This window comes from Lampetra fluviatilis, chromosome 37, assembly GCF_964198595.1.
Source record: "Lampetra fluviatilis chromosome 37, kcLamFluv1.1, whole genome shotgun sequence".
Classification (NCBI taxonomy): domain Eukaryota; kingdom Metazoa; phylum Chordata; class Hyperoartia; order Petromyzontiformes; family Petromyzontidae; genus Lampetra; species Lampetra fluviatilis.
The window spans coordinates 1,653,807-1,670,459 of record NC_136311.1 but is presented as its reverse complement, the minus strand read 5'-3'; the positions used below and the strand labels follow the sequence as shown (position 1 = coordinate 1,670,459).

Sequence of the window (16,653 nt, the reverse complement as noted above, 5' to 3'; positions counted from 1 at the left end):
TGTCCCCCGGCTTCCACTGCAGCACGTGCGCGCGAGCCAGTCTGAGGCGCTCGTTCGCCTTCTGACGCCTGTCAGAATTTAGCCTCGCCGCATCCCGCGCCTCAGTCAGTTTGTCAAGGTTAAATTTAACGTGATCGTCCAATTTAGATTTGCCCAGCGGCACGGGGATCTGCAACTGTGCCCGAACAGGTGGGTCGGGTTCGCGGCCATACATAAGAAAGAAAGGTGAAAACCCCGTCGCAGCATGGGGAGCCAATCTGTATGCCGCTAGAACCCCTTGAATTTGTAAGTCCCAATCAGCCTGTGAGTCCGAAACTTGCTGCGACAACATAGACGTGATGGTGCGATGCAGACGCTCGACCATCCCGTCCGTTTGCGGGTGATAGGGGGAGGTTCGAATTTTTTTCGTTCCCAGGAGATCACAGACTTGTTTTAGGAGTTTCCCCGAAAAATTTCTACCCTGGTCGGTCAACAACCGCTCCGGGGCACCTTTGTCCATGACATAACCTTGGACAAAGGCGTCGACGATGGCTGCTGCCGACTGATTCGCCAGGGGCCAGGCCATAGGCCAGCGCGTAAAATATTCGACCCCAGTAAGCAAATATTTATTTCCCCTGGAGGTGGCGGGGAATGGCCCCAGAATATCCAGTGCGACCAGTTCATTTATTCTGGAGACCTGGATGGATTGTAAGGGCGGGTTCGACTCCCGTGCCGGTGGTTTGCGCTGCGCACACTGAGGGCATGCCGCCAACAGATCAGCGACATCCCTTGTCATACCCGGCCAAAAAAAATTCAGCTGAAGCAAGGCGAGTGTTTTCTGGGTACCTAGGTGGAGGAGGCGCTCATGAGCAGCCCACACCACCTTACCTCGTAGGCCAGAAGGGACCACCAGCCGGTGACGCTGGGATTTCCCGTCCCAATGCATAAGCAAGCCCGCATGGGTTTCCCATGCGTCGGCATGACCCGTCACACGCCCCCTCTCCCCGGCGCGACGACGCAACGCGAGGAGGGAGGCATCCTCCAACTGGAGGCGCCCCCATTCATCAACGGGCAATCCAAGCAGGGAATCTCTCCCCTGTTCGGCGATATCAATGGGGACTACCGTTTCATCGTCGGCGGCCGCCGCCAGGACCGGAACCATCACGTCCCCCACTGGCTTGCAACGCCCCGACCCCAGGAGACATGCGCATTCGGAGGCGGTTGGCATCCGTGACAGAGCGTCAGCGTTGGTGTGGCGAACGCCCTTACGATAAGTGGTTTCAAAACTGAAATCCTGGAGGACCTCCAGCCATCGGGACAATTGTCCCGATGGCTGTTGAACCTTCAGGGCGTACTGCAGTGCCGCATGATCTGTGCGGACGGTGAAATGCCGACCGTACAGATATGGGCGATACTGTTGGATGAAATAGACAATTGCCAACAGTTCCCTACGGGTGACACAATATCTTTGCTCCGTTGGAGACAACACCCGACTGCCGTACGCGACCACCCGTTCCACGCCGTCAACCACCTGGGAAAGCACGCCTCCAATACCCGTGTTGCTCGCGTCGGTGTCGAGCAAAAACGGCCTCGAAAAATCTGGGTAAATCAAGGGAGGAGCCTTCACCAGCGCGTCCCGAAGGGAGCAGAAAGCAGCTTCCTCATCCTGACCCCAGTGGAACCGAACCCCTTTAGAAGTTAACGCGTGTAGGGGTTTGGCAATTGTTGCAAAATTAGCGACGAAACGTCGGTAATATGATGCGAAGCCAATAAAACTCCTGACCTCTCCCACCGAGGTGGGAGTCGGCCAGGAGCTGACACACTGCGTTTTGGCGGGATCGGTAGCAATACCCGAGCGCCCTACGATGTGCCCTAAATAACGCACCGACTCGCGTAACAAATGGCATTTTTGGGGCTTAAATTTCAAATTAGCAGCCCGCATCTTTAGGAAAACCGCCCGCAACCTCTGGAGATGTTCATCAAAAGTTTTACCAAAGACAATAACGTCATCCAAATAAATCAGGCACGATTCCCATTGCAATCCAGCCAAAACCAATTCCATCAATCGCTGGAAAGTTGCCGGCGCTGAGTGTAAGCCCATCGGCAACCGGTTGAATTGGAACAGGCCGTGCGGTGTACGGAAAGCAGTTTTAGGTTTAGAATCATCGTCCAGAGGAAGCTGCCAGAATCCCGAAAGTAAATCTAGTGTGGAGAAGAATCGCGCTCCCGCCAAAGCGTCCAGCGATTCGTCCATCCGTGGGAGCGGGTATGCGTCGGCAACCGAAATTTTATTAAGGCGCCGAAAATCCACGCAAAACCGCAACGAGCCGTCCTGCTTTTTAACCAGGACGATCGGCGCTCCCCACGGGCTGGTGGAGGGAGAAATGATGTCGGCGGCTAACATGTCATCAACAGCCGATTTGACATGGTCCTTTTCGGCGGGACTTAACCGAAACGGATTTTGGCGAATTGGCGCGCTGTCACCCGTGTCAATATGGTGACGCAGCAGGTGAGTGCAACCCAAATCATATTTATCACGACTGAAAACGTCGGAAAATTCCCTCAGTAGCGTTCTAAGCTGTTGGCGCTCTGAATTTGTCAGGTCCGTCGATCCCGCACAAAGCGCGTCGATCCACCCTTCATCGCTGTCCGAATGTGGGAGCATCCGGGAAGCAGTGCCAACGTGGTTCGCGACAGGTTCCTCGCAGGGCACTGGCGTCGCGTGAGCGAGCACCGTCCCTTGAGGAACCACCACCGTCTGCGATCCCACATTTAGGACCGCGATGAAAGGGTCCCCGTCCCCTCTTACGACGGTCTGGGCCGGAATCAAATGAGGCCCATTAACCCCGGCCCTAGACGGTCCCAGCAAAACACCCTGATCCCCTATGCCCTTAGCGAAGGGCTTACGAAGTTTGAGAGGCACTAGCATTTGAGCTCCCGGCGGCACACGAACAGTTTCAACGACGAACGCCGGTACCGTCGCGAACGCCGACCGAGCCGCCGCAGGGGATGGCAGGAACGCCATGCGCCGCCCCGATGGAAGCTCAATGCATCCTTGGTCGATCAAAATACGAATGGGCATTTTACCTAAGAAATCCGTCCCCAGCAGGCACGGAACCGCCAGCGAGGAGGAAACGAAAATCGGCCCCGACAATTTGATGTCCCCAATAGAAATTTGCGCTCGAATCTGTCCCATGATGCCGAGAGAGCCCCCGTTAGCGGCATAGAATGGGACGTTAACCGGCAGTAAAGGCCGGCTTTGTACGGGCAGAATATTGTAAATTAATTCCGAAATGATTGTCGCCGATGCCCCCGTATCGACCAAGATGCGTACTTCTACCCCGTCAATGTGTCCGACTACGGCCGACGACCCTGACGACGCGGCTACCACGCGATGGGCCAACACGGACCACTGTTTGGGCTCGATTTGAGTCCCCGCAGTGATCCGCGTTGGCCCCACGCAACGCGACATCGGCCCCCCGTTTGTTGTGGTGCGAGAGCGTGCAACGGGTAGGTGCTTTGGCCAAACATGTGTGGTGCCGCGACTCGCCGGGTCATGTTGCTGGAGCTTGGGAGGAGGAGGCCCGGCGTCCCGTCGAGCCGTCGTCCCGCGCTGTCGAGGAGAGCGGCACCCCGAGGCGACGTGGCCCCGGACGCCGCAGTTGAAACACCGCGGGAGCCCCGGTGGAGACGACGGGCGGTTGAAACGGCTTGACCCGTCCCGGGCCGACCGTACTTCTTGCGCCTGTTGCCGTCGATGGTCGACGGCGAAGAGCTCCTCCGTCGGAAGGGTGGCTGCAGCCACCGCACGCCCTGCCGATGCCCTGCTGGCTTTCCGCCGCAGGGACAGAAGGTTGGCGTGAAGGAGGCGCGCCGCCTGAAGAGAGGTCATCTCGGCGTCCTCCTGTGCGACGACAGCGATGTCCAGGTCGTCTGCCAGGAGGAGTATTTTCTCCGTGACCATCGCGTCCACGCCATCGTCGTCCATACGGGGAAAAGCCGTCTTAGCCAGCGCTAGGAGGCTCGTCCTGTATGCCAGGGGCGACTCCTTCTCACCCCGCTTGCGCTCGTAGAACCGCTCTCTGCATTCCGCTGAAGGTCCATAGACCCCGGCCAGCAGCTGTAGTGCTTTCGGCAGAGTAGACCGCTTCTCTTTCGGCGCCGATGTGAGGGCGGCGAGCGCGTCTGCGTCGAGGAGCGCCGGCAGCGCGCAGAGGGCTTCATCGTCGGACCACCTTGCCATTTCTTGGTGGGCGATGAAGCGTCGCTGGAAGCCGCCCCAGTCGCCCTCTGCACCAACAAATTCTTTCAGCGGAGGCAGCCGTTGTTGTAGCGCAGCGTTCGCCTTGGACGCCTGTAGGCTGCTATCCCCGGGACTCGGCTGTGCGTCGGCGCGAATGGCAGATGGAATCGCCTGTCGCGGATGTGATGACGCTCCCTCCGCTGGAGATGACGCAGCTGTCCCAGCGAGAGCGGTGTCGGACCCAAGGTTGAGCCCGGCCACGCCCTCCGCAGCTGCCGTGACGATGGCGGGAAATTCAAAGTTTGAGTTTTCAGAAATGGCGGGAAGGCGCTCAGGTTGACGACTCCCCTCGCCCCGTGGTGGACCACCAGCCCCCAGCCGCGTGATGTTTTCCAGCGTGGCGGCAGCGGCGTACAGTAGCTCCGCCAGTCTCTCGTGAGCCAGCCGTAGCGCGTCTGGCTGCGGCCCCTCTTCATGCCGATGCCCCGGTAGGAAGGCGTCGGCCCCCGGCTGCGCCATGTCTTGGTGAGCCGCCTCGGGCTCAACGACTTCAGCAGTGTCCTCCTCCGGTACTCTGGCTCGAGCTGTCTGACGTGTTTCCATGTCCGTAGTACTTCTGACACCAGATGAAGTACCGGTGAAGACGCTGGACACCCAGGTTGAGGCACACGTATATTTATTTTCAGCTTATCGGTACAGGACAACACTAGAGGGGGTAGCGGCCCCCTCACCCGGATAACTGGGGATACCCCCTAGCTAATCTCACCTATCCCCAAGTCCTCCTCTAACGAGCTAGGGGAGGCTAACTGGCCCGACACTGGTGAGTCGGGCTACGGTCTCCGGAGTCCCAGGGTCTAACCCTGGTTCACGGAACCACGCCTCTGGCTCGCTCCTCTGCAGCCCTGACAAGGGCGGCGTCGAGGGGAGTCCAGGGCTCTAGCTAGAGGATCTTCACTCTTCCTCCTTCGTTCCCAGACTGAGCCCCGAGCTCTCTTTGTCCTCCCCCTTTATACCCCCCAACAGGATCACAACCCCCCAGGCTGCCTGATGCGGACGTCGCTGCGGGCACCCCCCCCGTGTACTCCCGTAACTCCGCCCACTGTGTTTGTTACCCATTGGATCGTATGCACTTACAGCCCTCCCGTAACAGCCCTACACATCTATAGACTGTATAGCAGCCTGTGTAGACTGTATACAGACGTTTCGGGCAACGACCCCCTGTGAGCGAGTAGCGCCTATAAAGGCCGGCACTGTGGCACACGAGGTGGTGGGCGGCCAGCACCACGCACCTGCCTGGCCGCCTTTGTCTCCCCCAGTGGCGATTATTTGACACACCGCACCAGGTACTTTTTTGAGGCTGAGTCGACCTAGGGGAGGAGGCCCAGGACCGAGTTCAGATAATCGTCGCTGGTGTTGGCCGTGAGAGGGAATGGAATTCTGGTCGCCGGGGTTCTTAGCGCAGCAGCGCGCTAACCGCTGCGCCACCGCTCCCCGTATCCCACCGCTGTTGGCTGCCAAACTCCGAGGTTGCAGCCGTCGCCAGGTGGAGCGCCTTCGCCCGTTCCTGGACGCCTGGACGATCCAACTGGTTCATGTTTATTCTCCCAGGCAAGGCCCACTGAGCTGTGTAGAAGCGACCTGGCTATCACAAATGACAGCTCAGCGAAGTGGCTTATCGCGTGGAAATTTAGCAGCAGCTAAAAACTCTAAACGCGCGGTGATGTTGATTCAAAATGTGGAGGGGAAAAGCCAGAGAAGACGGAGAAAAATCCACGCAACCACGGGGAGAGACACGCAAAGTCCAAATATAAGCAGGTGTCAGGGTCGGAATCGAACCAACGACCTCCTGTATACCAAACGAGGTAGTTAACATCTCCAAGCCACCGTAATGATGATGATGATGAGAGAGACACGCAGACTCCAAATATACAGCAGCAGGCGTCAGGGTCGAGATTGAACCTCCTGTAGACCAGGCGAGGTAGTTCACATCTCCCAGCCACCGATCGCCGTGCAGAGGCTCTGCACGCGGCAGCGCGGTGCTCGGGGTCGTCAGCCGCCCCAGGACAGAAGGGGGGGGGGCTCCCGTGCGACACAAACGGCACGGAGCCTACGGGGAAAGGTCACTCGCCTCCAGAGGTCGTCTCCCCTCCCCCCCCACTCCCCCCCCCCCCCCTGATCTCGCTGCGTCTCTCCCTCTTGGCATCTCCTTCGCTCTGTCCCTCCGTGAACGTCACAAATCACAGGCCGTTGTCAGTCTACTGCTGGGTGAAGGCCTCTTCACGCGGTGTCTGTCTTGGGTGTTGTCGACCAGACTTCACCACACCCGATGATACTCAGTTGGGGATGTCAGGTGGGAGTCGTTTCAGATGCCACTCACCACTGATGTTAGCCGTGACTGGGATTCGAATTTAGGTGGCCGGGTTCCTAGCCCGCTGTGCTTACCACTGCGCCACCACTCTCCCCACGAGAACACCACTCCACTCACAACATCACTTCATCAGAAATATAAACGATGGCACATTCGAACTCTCCCCATCTCTGTTTCCCTCCTCCTGCTTGATTCACCGTGGGCGGCTTCTAATCCCAGTGCTCTTTAGGAGCGCGATGTTCCTCTCCCCCCGTGTGTACGAGTTACCCCCCCCGCTCTCCCTCGTTGCCCCCCCCCCCGCCGCCGCTCTCCCTCCCTCGCTCTCCCTCGCTCTCCCCCACTGCCCCCCCCTGCCCCCCCCACTCTCCATCGCTCTCCCTCGCGTGAATTCTTTCCGTGCTGTCCGGAGAGTAACCGCGTCCCCTCCGCCCAACTCTCCCGCCCGCGCCTCGACTGGGAGAGAGCGGCAGAGAGGGAGGGGAGAGAGAGGCCCGGAAACGGGAGATGAGACGCAAGGGAGAGAGTCTTGAAGGGGAGATGGTGTCGGTTATCTCTCCACGTGATCGACTCGAGTTGGAGACATCTCACGGAGACCTCCGCTCGGTGTCTCCACGCAGAGAGACAAACAACGGCTCCGTCCATCCGCCAATTAATTTGCTTTCCGGAAGAGGGCCCCATGGTTTAGACGGAGAGCTCTTGCCAATAAAAGCTGGTCATCCAGCGACGCACGTTTAACGAGTCTGACTCCGCTGATGTCTGTACGTTTGAACTTCTTTCGCACCATACCTAGCCAACCGTGCTCATCGGAGGTGCGGGGAGGGGGGGACAACACACTAAACACAAAAAGCTGTTACAAATAAATGAGTTTTCAATCGAGATATGAAAGTGCACAGCTCCAGTGGCTTCCTAATAACGTAAGAGAGAGCGTTCCAGACGGCCACAGAAGCGCACCTGAAAGCGCGCGATGCGGTGACCACCGACTTTGTTTGATGGTCAGCAGCCAAAAGCCGCTGCTGCTGCGAGGATGAGCGCAGTTCTCGTGATGGTTTATGCTCCTTGACGAGATCAGCGTTGTATTGTGGTGAATTTGTGGCAAGCACTTTGTGACGAGTGTGACCTTAACACCCAGAAGGTGGAAGCCAGCCCAGGGTTTAGTTGCGTAAGCAGAGGCTTCTGGGTAATATTTGGCAAGGCAGTCGGCCGATGAACTTGACTGTCATTTTATGTGAAGAGAAAGAGGGCGGTCTGTTTAGCTACCCACAATCACGCGATTCGGTTTTAAAGCAATTATGAAGAGCAATAATCCACTGATAGATGTGGGCTGCCTCACGCCATGTTAGTTGGTGACCTTAGCTGAGGCCGGGGATGGAACTCAGGTGGCCGGGTACACAGCGGAGTGCGCCAAGCACTGCGCCGCCACTCCTCGCACTGACTGACACCTCCACGGCGAGGGGTCGTCACCACGCCCTGACACCGAGCCACGTGAGTGCCTGCCCCCCCCCCCCAGACTCCCCGAATGAGAGCCCCCCCCCACTCCCCACAAATCCAAACATCCACACTGGGGGGCCCGAATCACGGGGCAACTTCCCCCGGCCCCTCCCCCCACTGCCAAACTCATACAAGCCTGACTATCCATAATCACGGGGGGGGGGGGGGCATTTGGGTTTTATCGTGTAAATATGAATGTGTCGTTAAAGCCACCACCACCCGACACAGCCAACGAGTAATAAGGTTTGTCACGTCAACCTAACGTGCCAGTTAGTGACTAGTACAGCACAATGCCCCCCCCCACACCAAAAAAAAAACAAAGATCCCCCGCATAGCCTTAACAGGCTGTTGGGGCAAGTCCTGTTGGCGAGTAGGACCTTTGAAGGCGGCACGGTAAACGAGGGGGTGGGTGACCAACACCACGCCCGACCGCCTTTGTCTCCCCTGCGGCGATGTTTACTACATACCACACCCAGGCACTCACTTGAGGATGAGTTGACCTATGGGAGGACCAGGACCGGTTCAGATAATCATCACCGGTGTTGGTGGCCGTGAGCGGGAATCGAACCCTGGATGCCGGGTTCGTAGTGCGGCGCACTAACCGCTACACCCCCCCCACCTCAGCCACACTGGCACGGGTCCTGGTGCCTGGCACGGGTCCTGGTGCCTGGCACGGGTCCTGGTGCCTGGCACGGGCCCTGGTGGCTGAAGGAATGGGAGGGAGTCTTCCCCTCGCCAATCTCTGCCGTTGTTGCTTCCAAGCCCGGCACGTGGCCCTCTCCTCCGGCCCCGCGGGGCTCCGTTGAGTCGCCACCTGTCCCCTGCCCCCCCCTCCAGGAACGTCCTCCAACTTTGTCGAGGTAGCTGCCGTCCTGAGTCTTCCCCAGGACGTTACAACCCCCAGGTTGTAGAGCGATAGTCAACAATGCACCACGCGGCATGGTGTATCCACACGTGGTTCTCCCCCCTCTGCTCGTATGGTCAGCTATTATTATTCCTCCTCTTCTTCACCCCGTGGTGTGTCGCGGTTATTTGCATCTCAACGGTGGCAACCCTAGAGCCTCGGGTCAGTTCCATTGCCAGCTCGCTCCACATCCACACCGCGGCGCTTGTCTCTCTCTCTCTGTCGCTCCGTCTCTCTCTCTCTGTGACCTTTCCGTGCCTCGTTGGCCCCGCGGCGTCCGTCCTCCGCGCGTGACATTTGGAAAAGTTTGCGGAGAAACGCGAAAACCGATAGCCCGGCGACACATTCCGCAGCGCGGCGCTGCCGTGTCCGCAGCGCGGGGCGTCTCACGCGGTTCGACTCCCGCTCCGGGTCTACAGAGAGGGGGAGGTGGGGGGTGGGGGGGTGCTTCAAAGGGAATGTGGTGGGGTTGGGTGGCAGTCGTGGATGACCGAGGTCGTGTGAGGACGGTGTTCCCACGGGCCGGGAGCGAACTCGGGATGTGTCGGTCCCGGCCCTGCGCTCGCTGTGGTGGTCGTGTGAGTTGTGGGGGCTCAGGGGCCTCCGTGCGTTGGCGGAGAGGCGCCACGCGTGCACTACGCTGAACTTCTTTCGCAGCGCACATAGCCAACCGTGCTCATCGGTGGGCACAGCGGTGGGGCTTTGTCCGTCCACTGCTGGATGAGGGATTCCCCGCGCCGTGAGGGACGCGGGTCGTTTACTTGACCGTACTTCGCCGCGCTGGTCACTGCGGCTCGTTGCCGTTGGAAGGCGGCGAGCACGGCGTCAGGCGGGAGCGTAGAAAATCCCATACAACCGTGCTAACCTCCGATGTGAGCGGTTGGCTACGTACGGCGCGAAAGAAGCTCAGCACGCATACGTAGCGGCACCGGCCCACGGCAGCAGCCGTGAATCTCCCACCCTGCCTCAGACCCGGCGGCGTTCTCTCCCGAACACAGACTGGCACGTGCACGCGCCATTGCAGGACCCATGAATATGCGTGGTTCTTCCGCCTTGGTTTTTGTTTTTGTATTCGTCCAATTGACTTCTCCACTGCTTTTTTCTTTCAAATCAAACGCCGCATTATTTGAACAAAGACACGCAAATTAGAAACCCAGTGGATGAGCCCCGAGACTCACCCGCTCGCCTCCCAGCGAGGGCGTGAGTCGAGCCTCAAGGCTCGTGGCGAGGAGGCGCGCGCCGCTGTGCCACGCGCCGTGCGCGTCGCTAACGCGGTGACTCCGCAGGCGGTGCCCGGGGGGAGACAGACGGTGCTCGGCGGCGAGGCCCCCCTGAGGACGCGCTCCTTCAGCGAGGGCGTGGAGGTGGAGCCACCGCCCAGCGTGCTGGAAGTGAGGTGGGTACAGCGTCATCAGCATCATCAGCATTACTAGCAACAGCATCAGCTTAGTCATCATACAAAGTATAAACATCGTCACTATCGATATCAGATGCATTATCAGCAGCATAAGCATCGTCATCACAAGAAGCATCATCATCAGCTTCTCACCATCATCAGCATATCGCCATCAGAAGCACAATCATCAGAATTTAAATCATGATTGGACAGAGTTGCTTACATACACCATTCTCGATTCTCTATTAAACTTTATCAACTTTTTTTTTACCAGGTAAGGTTCACTGAGCTATGTAGCTCTTTTTCAGAAGCGACCTGGCCACAGATGATAGCTCAACGAAGTGGCTGATCGCGTGGACATTTATAGCAGCCAAATACTAAAAACGTGGTGATGTTGCTTCTAAATGTGGAGGGAAAACCCTGAGGGCCCAGAGAAAAATCCACGCGACCACGGAGAGAGAGACACGCTAACTCCACATATACAGCAGACGTCAGGGTCAGGATGGAATCCATGACATCCTCGCGTACCAGGCAAGGGAGTTAACATCTCGCCACCGTGGCTAAGTTAACGTGTCGAGTTGTGTGCGCACGAATCACTGCTCGTGGTTTGTGTACAGTAAGTTTGAGTGCCACGGTGGCGAGATGTTAACTACCTCGCCTGTTATGCAGTAGGTCCGTGGGTTCGATTCCGACCCTGCCTCCTGTATATTTGGAGTTTCCGTGTTCTCCCTGGAGTCGCATGGATTTTTCTCCGGGTCCTCTGGTTTTTCCTTAAAAATTTAGAATCAACATAAGTATTTGGCTGCTATAAATTCCCACGTGGTATGCCACTTCGTTGAGCTATCATTTGTGGCCAGGTCACTTCTGAAAAAAAGCTGAAAGAGCTATATAGCTCAGTGGGCCATTACCTGGTAAAATAAAAAAAATTAATGTTTCTAGTTTAAAGTTAGACAAATCTGGTTCCACACACACAGCCACCTGATTACATTTAACTTGAAATTACAGGAGGAGAAGTGAGTCCCTAGAATCCGGATATTACGGTTAATGATGGTAGAGCCAATGGTGGAGCCAGGATTTTCAGGTATGGGGGGCAACCCCTCCAGCAATGAAAAATGATAGAGGAGTTGTTAGTAAGTAAGGACTTGTCCCTTGCTTTTTATTCGACGCGTGTGCGGCGATAGCGCAGCCATCGATTGAGGGTCGAATTCGAACCGCGTTGTGTGATCGGCATCGCGCTCGCTGAAGGTGAATGCCGCCAGGGAAGTCGTGGACTGGACACGCAACTGCGCACAATTCTGTGAGTCACTTATAACTGCTTTGCCGTTACTTATTGCCAATTATGGACTATTGTCATATCATCTCATAGAGTCCCTGGCACATAATAATATGCTACACAGTGGCAGTGGGGGTCGCAAAATGCCGATTTATCACTAATAAACCCCAATGATCCGATCGAAATTAGGGATTTCGATCGGATCATTGGAGAGGAACGTGCCAACCCCCCCCCCCCCCCACTGACTCTGCCAGTGGGTAAAGCAGATAAGCTACGCCGGGGGCCGATTAACGGAATTATCCGAATTATCGGGTCAAAGGTGAAGTGTTTCCGTGAATTTGACTTCACGCGCATTAACTGTACATCACCAGCTTTGACATGACTCCACATTCATTGAGGGGAAGTTCTCCAGACGTAAATACTGATTCGTCGTCATCAATCAGCCACCATCACTCCACTGCTGGATGAAGGCCTCCCGAAGCCATCGCCGTCTCTCCGGGCCCTGAGACATGACAATCCCAGCGAGCCTCCTTTGTAGAAAACTCAACGTCTCTCGACACATCTCATTGCCGAGGTGTGTCCCAAGTGATGGGAAAGAAACTGACACTATTTGGACACATTATGTCGGATGGACAACAACAGGAAAATTAAAAGTCTTGTTGCTGTTGTTGTTCGGAAAAATGGAAGGACCTGGACAGAGAGGAAGACCTCACAGAGGATGGCTTGAGGACGACGTCGACATTAGAGATTGGTGGCAGGAAGACGTGGCCACCACTTGAGCACTTGGGCACAAGCCAGAGAGGAAAGTGGAAAACAAATGACGAAATATGCCGTGGACACCTCCACCTGGCTATTTAGCGATGCATTGAGATGATGATGATGAATTTTGTAACTGTGCTATAATCGGTCTACATTTAATCTGCCCATGGATCGTGATGCTGCTGCTGCTGCCGATGATGATGACCGGGCACATTCACAGCTCGTTCTCCAACCCCATTCCTCCCACGTGACCCGTCCCATCCCGTCCCGTCGGAGCAGGTGCATCTCCGAGCTCCAGGTGGGCTCCGCGCGGCGCTACCGCAGCGCCCTGCTCGCGTGGCCCGGCCTGGGCGCCCCCACGTCGCACGCGCAGACGCTGGTGCTCACGGCCGGCTCCACGTGGCGCCACCACCGCTCCGAGGTGCTCCTGGAGGCCCGGCCCACGGCGCGGCGCTCCTACTCCGACACGCACTTCGTGTTCCCGGGCGGAGCCACGCGCCGCTCCTTCACCACCACGCTCACGTACGGCCCGGACCCCGCCGCCCCGCCGCGCCGCCGCTACCTCAGCCGCGTCCGGCTGCAGCCCGCGGCACGGCCGTGACCGCCGGCGCCGCCGCTCCCTGCCGGAGGTTGGGCGTGGAGGGAGCCGCTCCGCGCGCGGTGACGCTGGGCTAGGCGCGCTCGGCCCCGGGAGTCGAGGTTCCCCGTCGGCCGATCCGGCACGGCGGTGCCGCGGCATGCGCTACGTGTGCTACGTGCGCTGCGTGCGCTGCGTGCGCTGCGTGCGCTGCGTGCGCTGCGTGCGCTGCGTGCGCGCACTCCGGCGGGAGTTGACCGGGAAGTGCCGCACGCAGGGCAGCGCCAGCCGAATCATTAAAGCGGGTGGAGCTCGTAATGGAAGCACTAGCGAGCGAGCGGTCGGTTAGTGATGGGGAGAGTCTGAGGGGAGAGTCTTTTGAGTTTTGAGCTTCGTTTGCTACGACTTTGGTGTCAAATCCAGCGTCGAATTTAGTAAAAACTAAAAACGACTTCTACGATGCAAAACACACGCTGAAAACAACACGGAACCGCAGCGTTCGTGCAAAGGAACACGCTTCTGGGTGAAAATGTATTTCCAGTGTCCGAAAACCCTCCGGTTCGGATTTCTCATGGATTCGGGCCGTTGCTGCGTCTCTAGTTTAGGCTCGAGTGTGGCTCGTACCGAGTTGGAGAAACGGCCGACGGCTGTGCACGCGCTCTGCGCACAAAACGCATGCCACGGCTGGGGTTTGTTTATTTTGTTGACGAGACATCTCGGAGTTTTACGTGGCGGTTCTGATTTGCCGTGCCCCCGACTCCCACGCGAGTCCAAAACCCGGCGAGACCACCCAGCGCCATCGAGTGGAACCGCGCTTTTGCGTCGTTTGTTTCGCTCGCTCAGAGGAGTTACCTGGCTGAATCATTAGCTTCACCTGGAACGTTAAGGTGTCAACGTTAACGTTCAACTGGAACTTTAACGTGTGCGCATAGTTTCGTACTGTTTATCTGATACATATTTCCATGATATTCATCTCATGTAATTAATGCCCCCCGCCCCCACGAGGCATCATGGGATCCCAGAGCGGTCCGGCTTGGTTGGCTGTGGGCAAGCGATCGGTGATGACAGAAGAGTGTAGATTCAGATGTTGGGCAAGGTACAAGGAAGTTGCTTCACTACTGGGAAGACGGGTGTCTTGAATGAAGCATAATGAACGGAGCGCTGTGTTAGGGTGGTGGTTGAGAGAGGTGTTGGTTGGTGGGAGGTTTGTGTTTTAGATTTTTTGGATGAGTGAGGAGGTGAAGGAGGAGCAGAAGGAGGAGAGGCAGAAACGTGACCAAATGATCTGAGACTCAGACAGTTTTTACACAGTCGGGAGGCATCGGCACTAAGATTTCTGTCGCTCACCGTTCCCGGCAAAACTTTAAAATCTTAATAAGACGTTATTAAGATAAATAGTTGTAGATAAACCCCTCACTGATCTGGGGTTTTTCTTTCATTAATAATTCGACTTTGTCTGTGGTGATGATGATGATGCACATTCATCTTGTATGAGCCACTGGGACTTTAGCGCCTGTGTGCGGCTCAAGTTTACAATTTAAAAAAACTCAAAGCGATCCTGGACACGGGGGTTTTTATTTCCCCAGCGGATCAAGCCTGGAAACGATCCCGAATCATTCGCCGAGGAGCACGACGGGAATCGCCAAAACAATGCAGCGCAGCACCTCGGCGATGATTCCCCCACGGCCGGTTGTGCATCGGCACGGCACGGATTTTGGACGTGCAAAAAACTGAATTCGGATGCAAATTAACGTTCGCCAAAAAAACCACGTGCGAGTCGAAGTCCAATATCCAATCACAACCAACGCTACTGGCACGAGCGCCAACCACGTGTCGCAGACGGTCTCGATGGGAAACGTGTGTCCGGTCCGAGGTCTCTCTCGCAAGCACACCTGGGTTATAAATATAAATATATAAAATTATAAAATACCGTCACTAGGTGCAGTTGGCGCATGGTGGTGGCGGGGCACTTTCAGATGCGCTCCTGCGGCCGTCTGGAATGCTCTTGCTTCCAATATTAGGAAGCAACTGGAGCTACGCACTTTTAAATCATCATCTAGATGACAAACTCATTTCTTTAGAACTGCTTTTTGTGTTAAGTTTGTTGTCCTTCCCCCGCACCTCCGATTGGCACGGTTGGCTACGTATGGTGCAAAAGAAGTTCAACGTACATACATACACGTACGTACGAACCAAACGTGCGAAACACGACTGCAAGTACGACGCAGATTCCGACAGCGTCCGATCGCCGCCGCGGCGCAGCGTACGTGGCGACCAGCTAAGCGCGAGGTACCAGGGAGGTCACAGGAACTTGAAATCTCCACGCCGACGAGACGAGCCTCCGTTGGCTACGATTGGGCTCTTTAGTCGGCGTCGTAGAGACGAGCGTCGCTGGGGAGCGTCGCTACGGAAACGAACTTCTCACCTCTACTTCAATCCCCGGCTGGATGAGGGCCTCCATACGCAGTGTGGGCTGTGGGAGTTATTTGACCATGCTACACCACGCTGGTCAACGTGGGTTCGTGAAGGCGGGGAGCGTAGACGCGAGAGCATAGAAGTACAGGACAACAATGGATTTTGCTGCACTGCCCACCGCGGCCCATCGTGTAACCCCGATGGCAACCTGTGCAAAGTGGTCACCCATCCCAGCACTGTCCAGGCTCGGCTCGGCTCGGCTTTGCTTCGAAGAGCCGAGCAGACGAGGCGCATTCCGGGTGATTTGGTCATAGGCACGCACCTCTAATGTAACAATACTGGACCAATAACGGATAGAACCGTTGGCGTGTGCTTGTGTCTTGTGGGGGAGGTGCAATTCGGTTTAATTTAATTGAATTTCGCGGCGTTGCCCCGTTTAAAGGTGCGGCATCGGGCCGTCGAGATGGGCCGTGACAGGCGGTGACGGACGCGCGAGAGCAGAGCAGCGGCGGTGGCCCCCGCCGCGTCGTTGCTCACCACCCCCGGCACGCGGACACTTTGTTGACGCATCTTCGTTTTGATGACTTGTGGCATGAGCTTCGCAATAATGAGTTTGTTTTTTATTGTTACCGCTTAAATATATACGAAAGGTGGTAAACACATAGTGCTTTAACTTATTAAATATTGGTATTGACTACGTACATGTATTTAAATTTCCTAATGGATACACGAACCGGGTGTATAATTATTTTAATAAATGCAACGTTGTTCCACGAAGTGTGCGTACGTGTGCAGCTTCTAGCCCGATGCACGGCACGATGCACGGCACGATGCACGGCACGATGCAAAGTGTCCACAGGCGTGAATGCAGTGTTCCACGTTCGGTGCCTCAATGGGCACGGTTTGATTCAGGATTCCGCTGCTGATGAAGGCTTCCCCACTCCATCACCATCATGGTGGGGAGGCGGGGGGGGTGATTAAACTTCACCGTGCTTGGCATTATGCGTTGGTGAAGAGGAGGCTAGCGCCGGTTTAGACGTCGGGAGCCACTGATGTTAGCCGTGACTGGACGATGGGCTTATGGTCACGGGAAAAGTGGCACACATCGTGAAAGGGTTGCGGTTATATTTAGGAGAAGGCGGCGCAGCGGTCCATTGGCTACGCGGTGAATCTGTTGACTGGAGTTTTGATTCTCTGCCACGGTCAACTTGGGTGGCGCGTGATCTCTGAACCGCTCCTGAACTGCAGCCA

At 56.6% G+C, this 16,653-nt stretch overlaps 1 protein-coding gene across 2 annotated transcripts in view; it reads left to right on the top strand.

The window, feature by feature from the left end:
* LOC144945204 (refilin-A-like) overlaps window positions 1-16,168 on the top strand; it is a 30,408-nt gene extending 14,240 nt beyond the window's left edge. For both annotated transcript variants that reach the window (XM_078873513.1, XM_078873514.1), the window contains exons 3-4: window positions 10,269-10,378; window positions 12,690-16,168. In XM_078873513.1, the coding sequence (XP_078729639.1) occupies window positions 10,269-10,378; window positions 12,690-13,011 (432 nt within the window). In that variant the 3' untranslated portion in view covers window positions 13,012-16,168. The remainder of the gene's footprint in view (window positions 1-10,268; window positions 10,379-12,689) is intronic.
* Window positions 16,169-16,653: the final 485 nt, after the last annotated feature.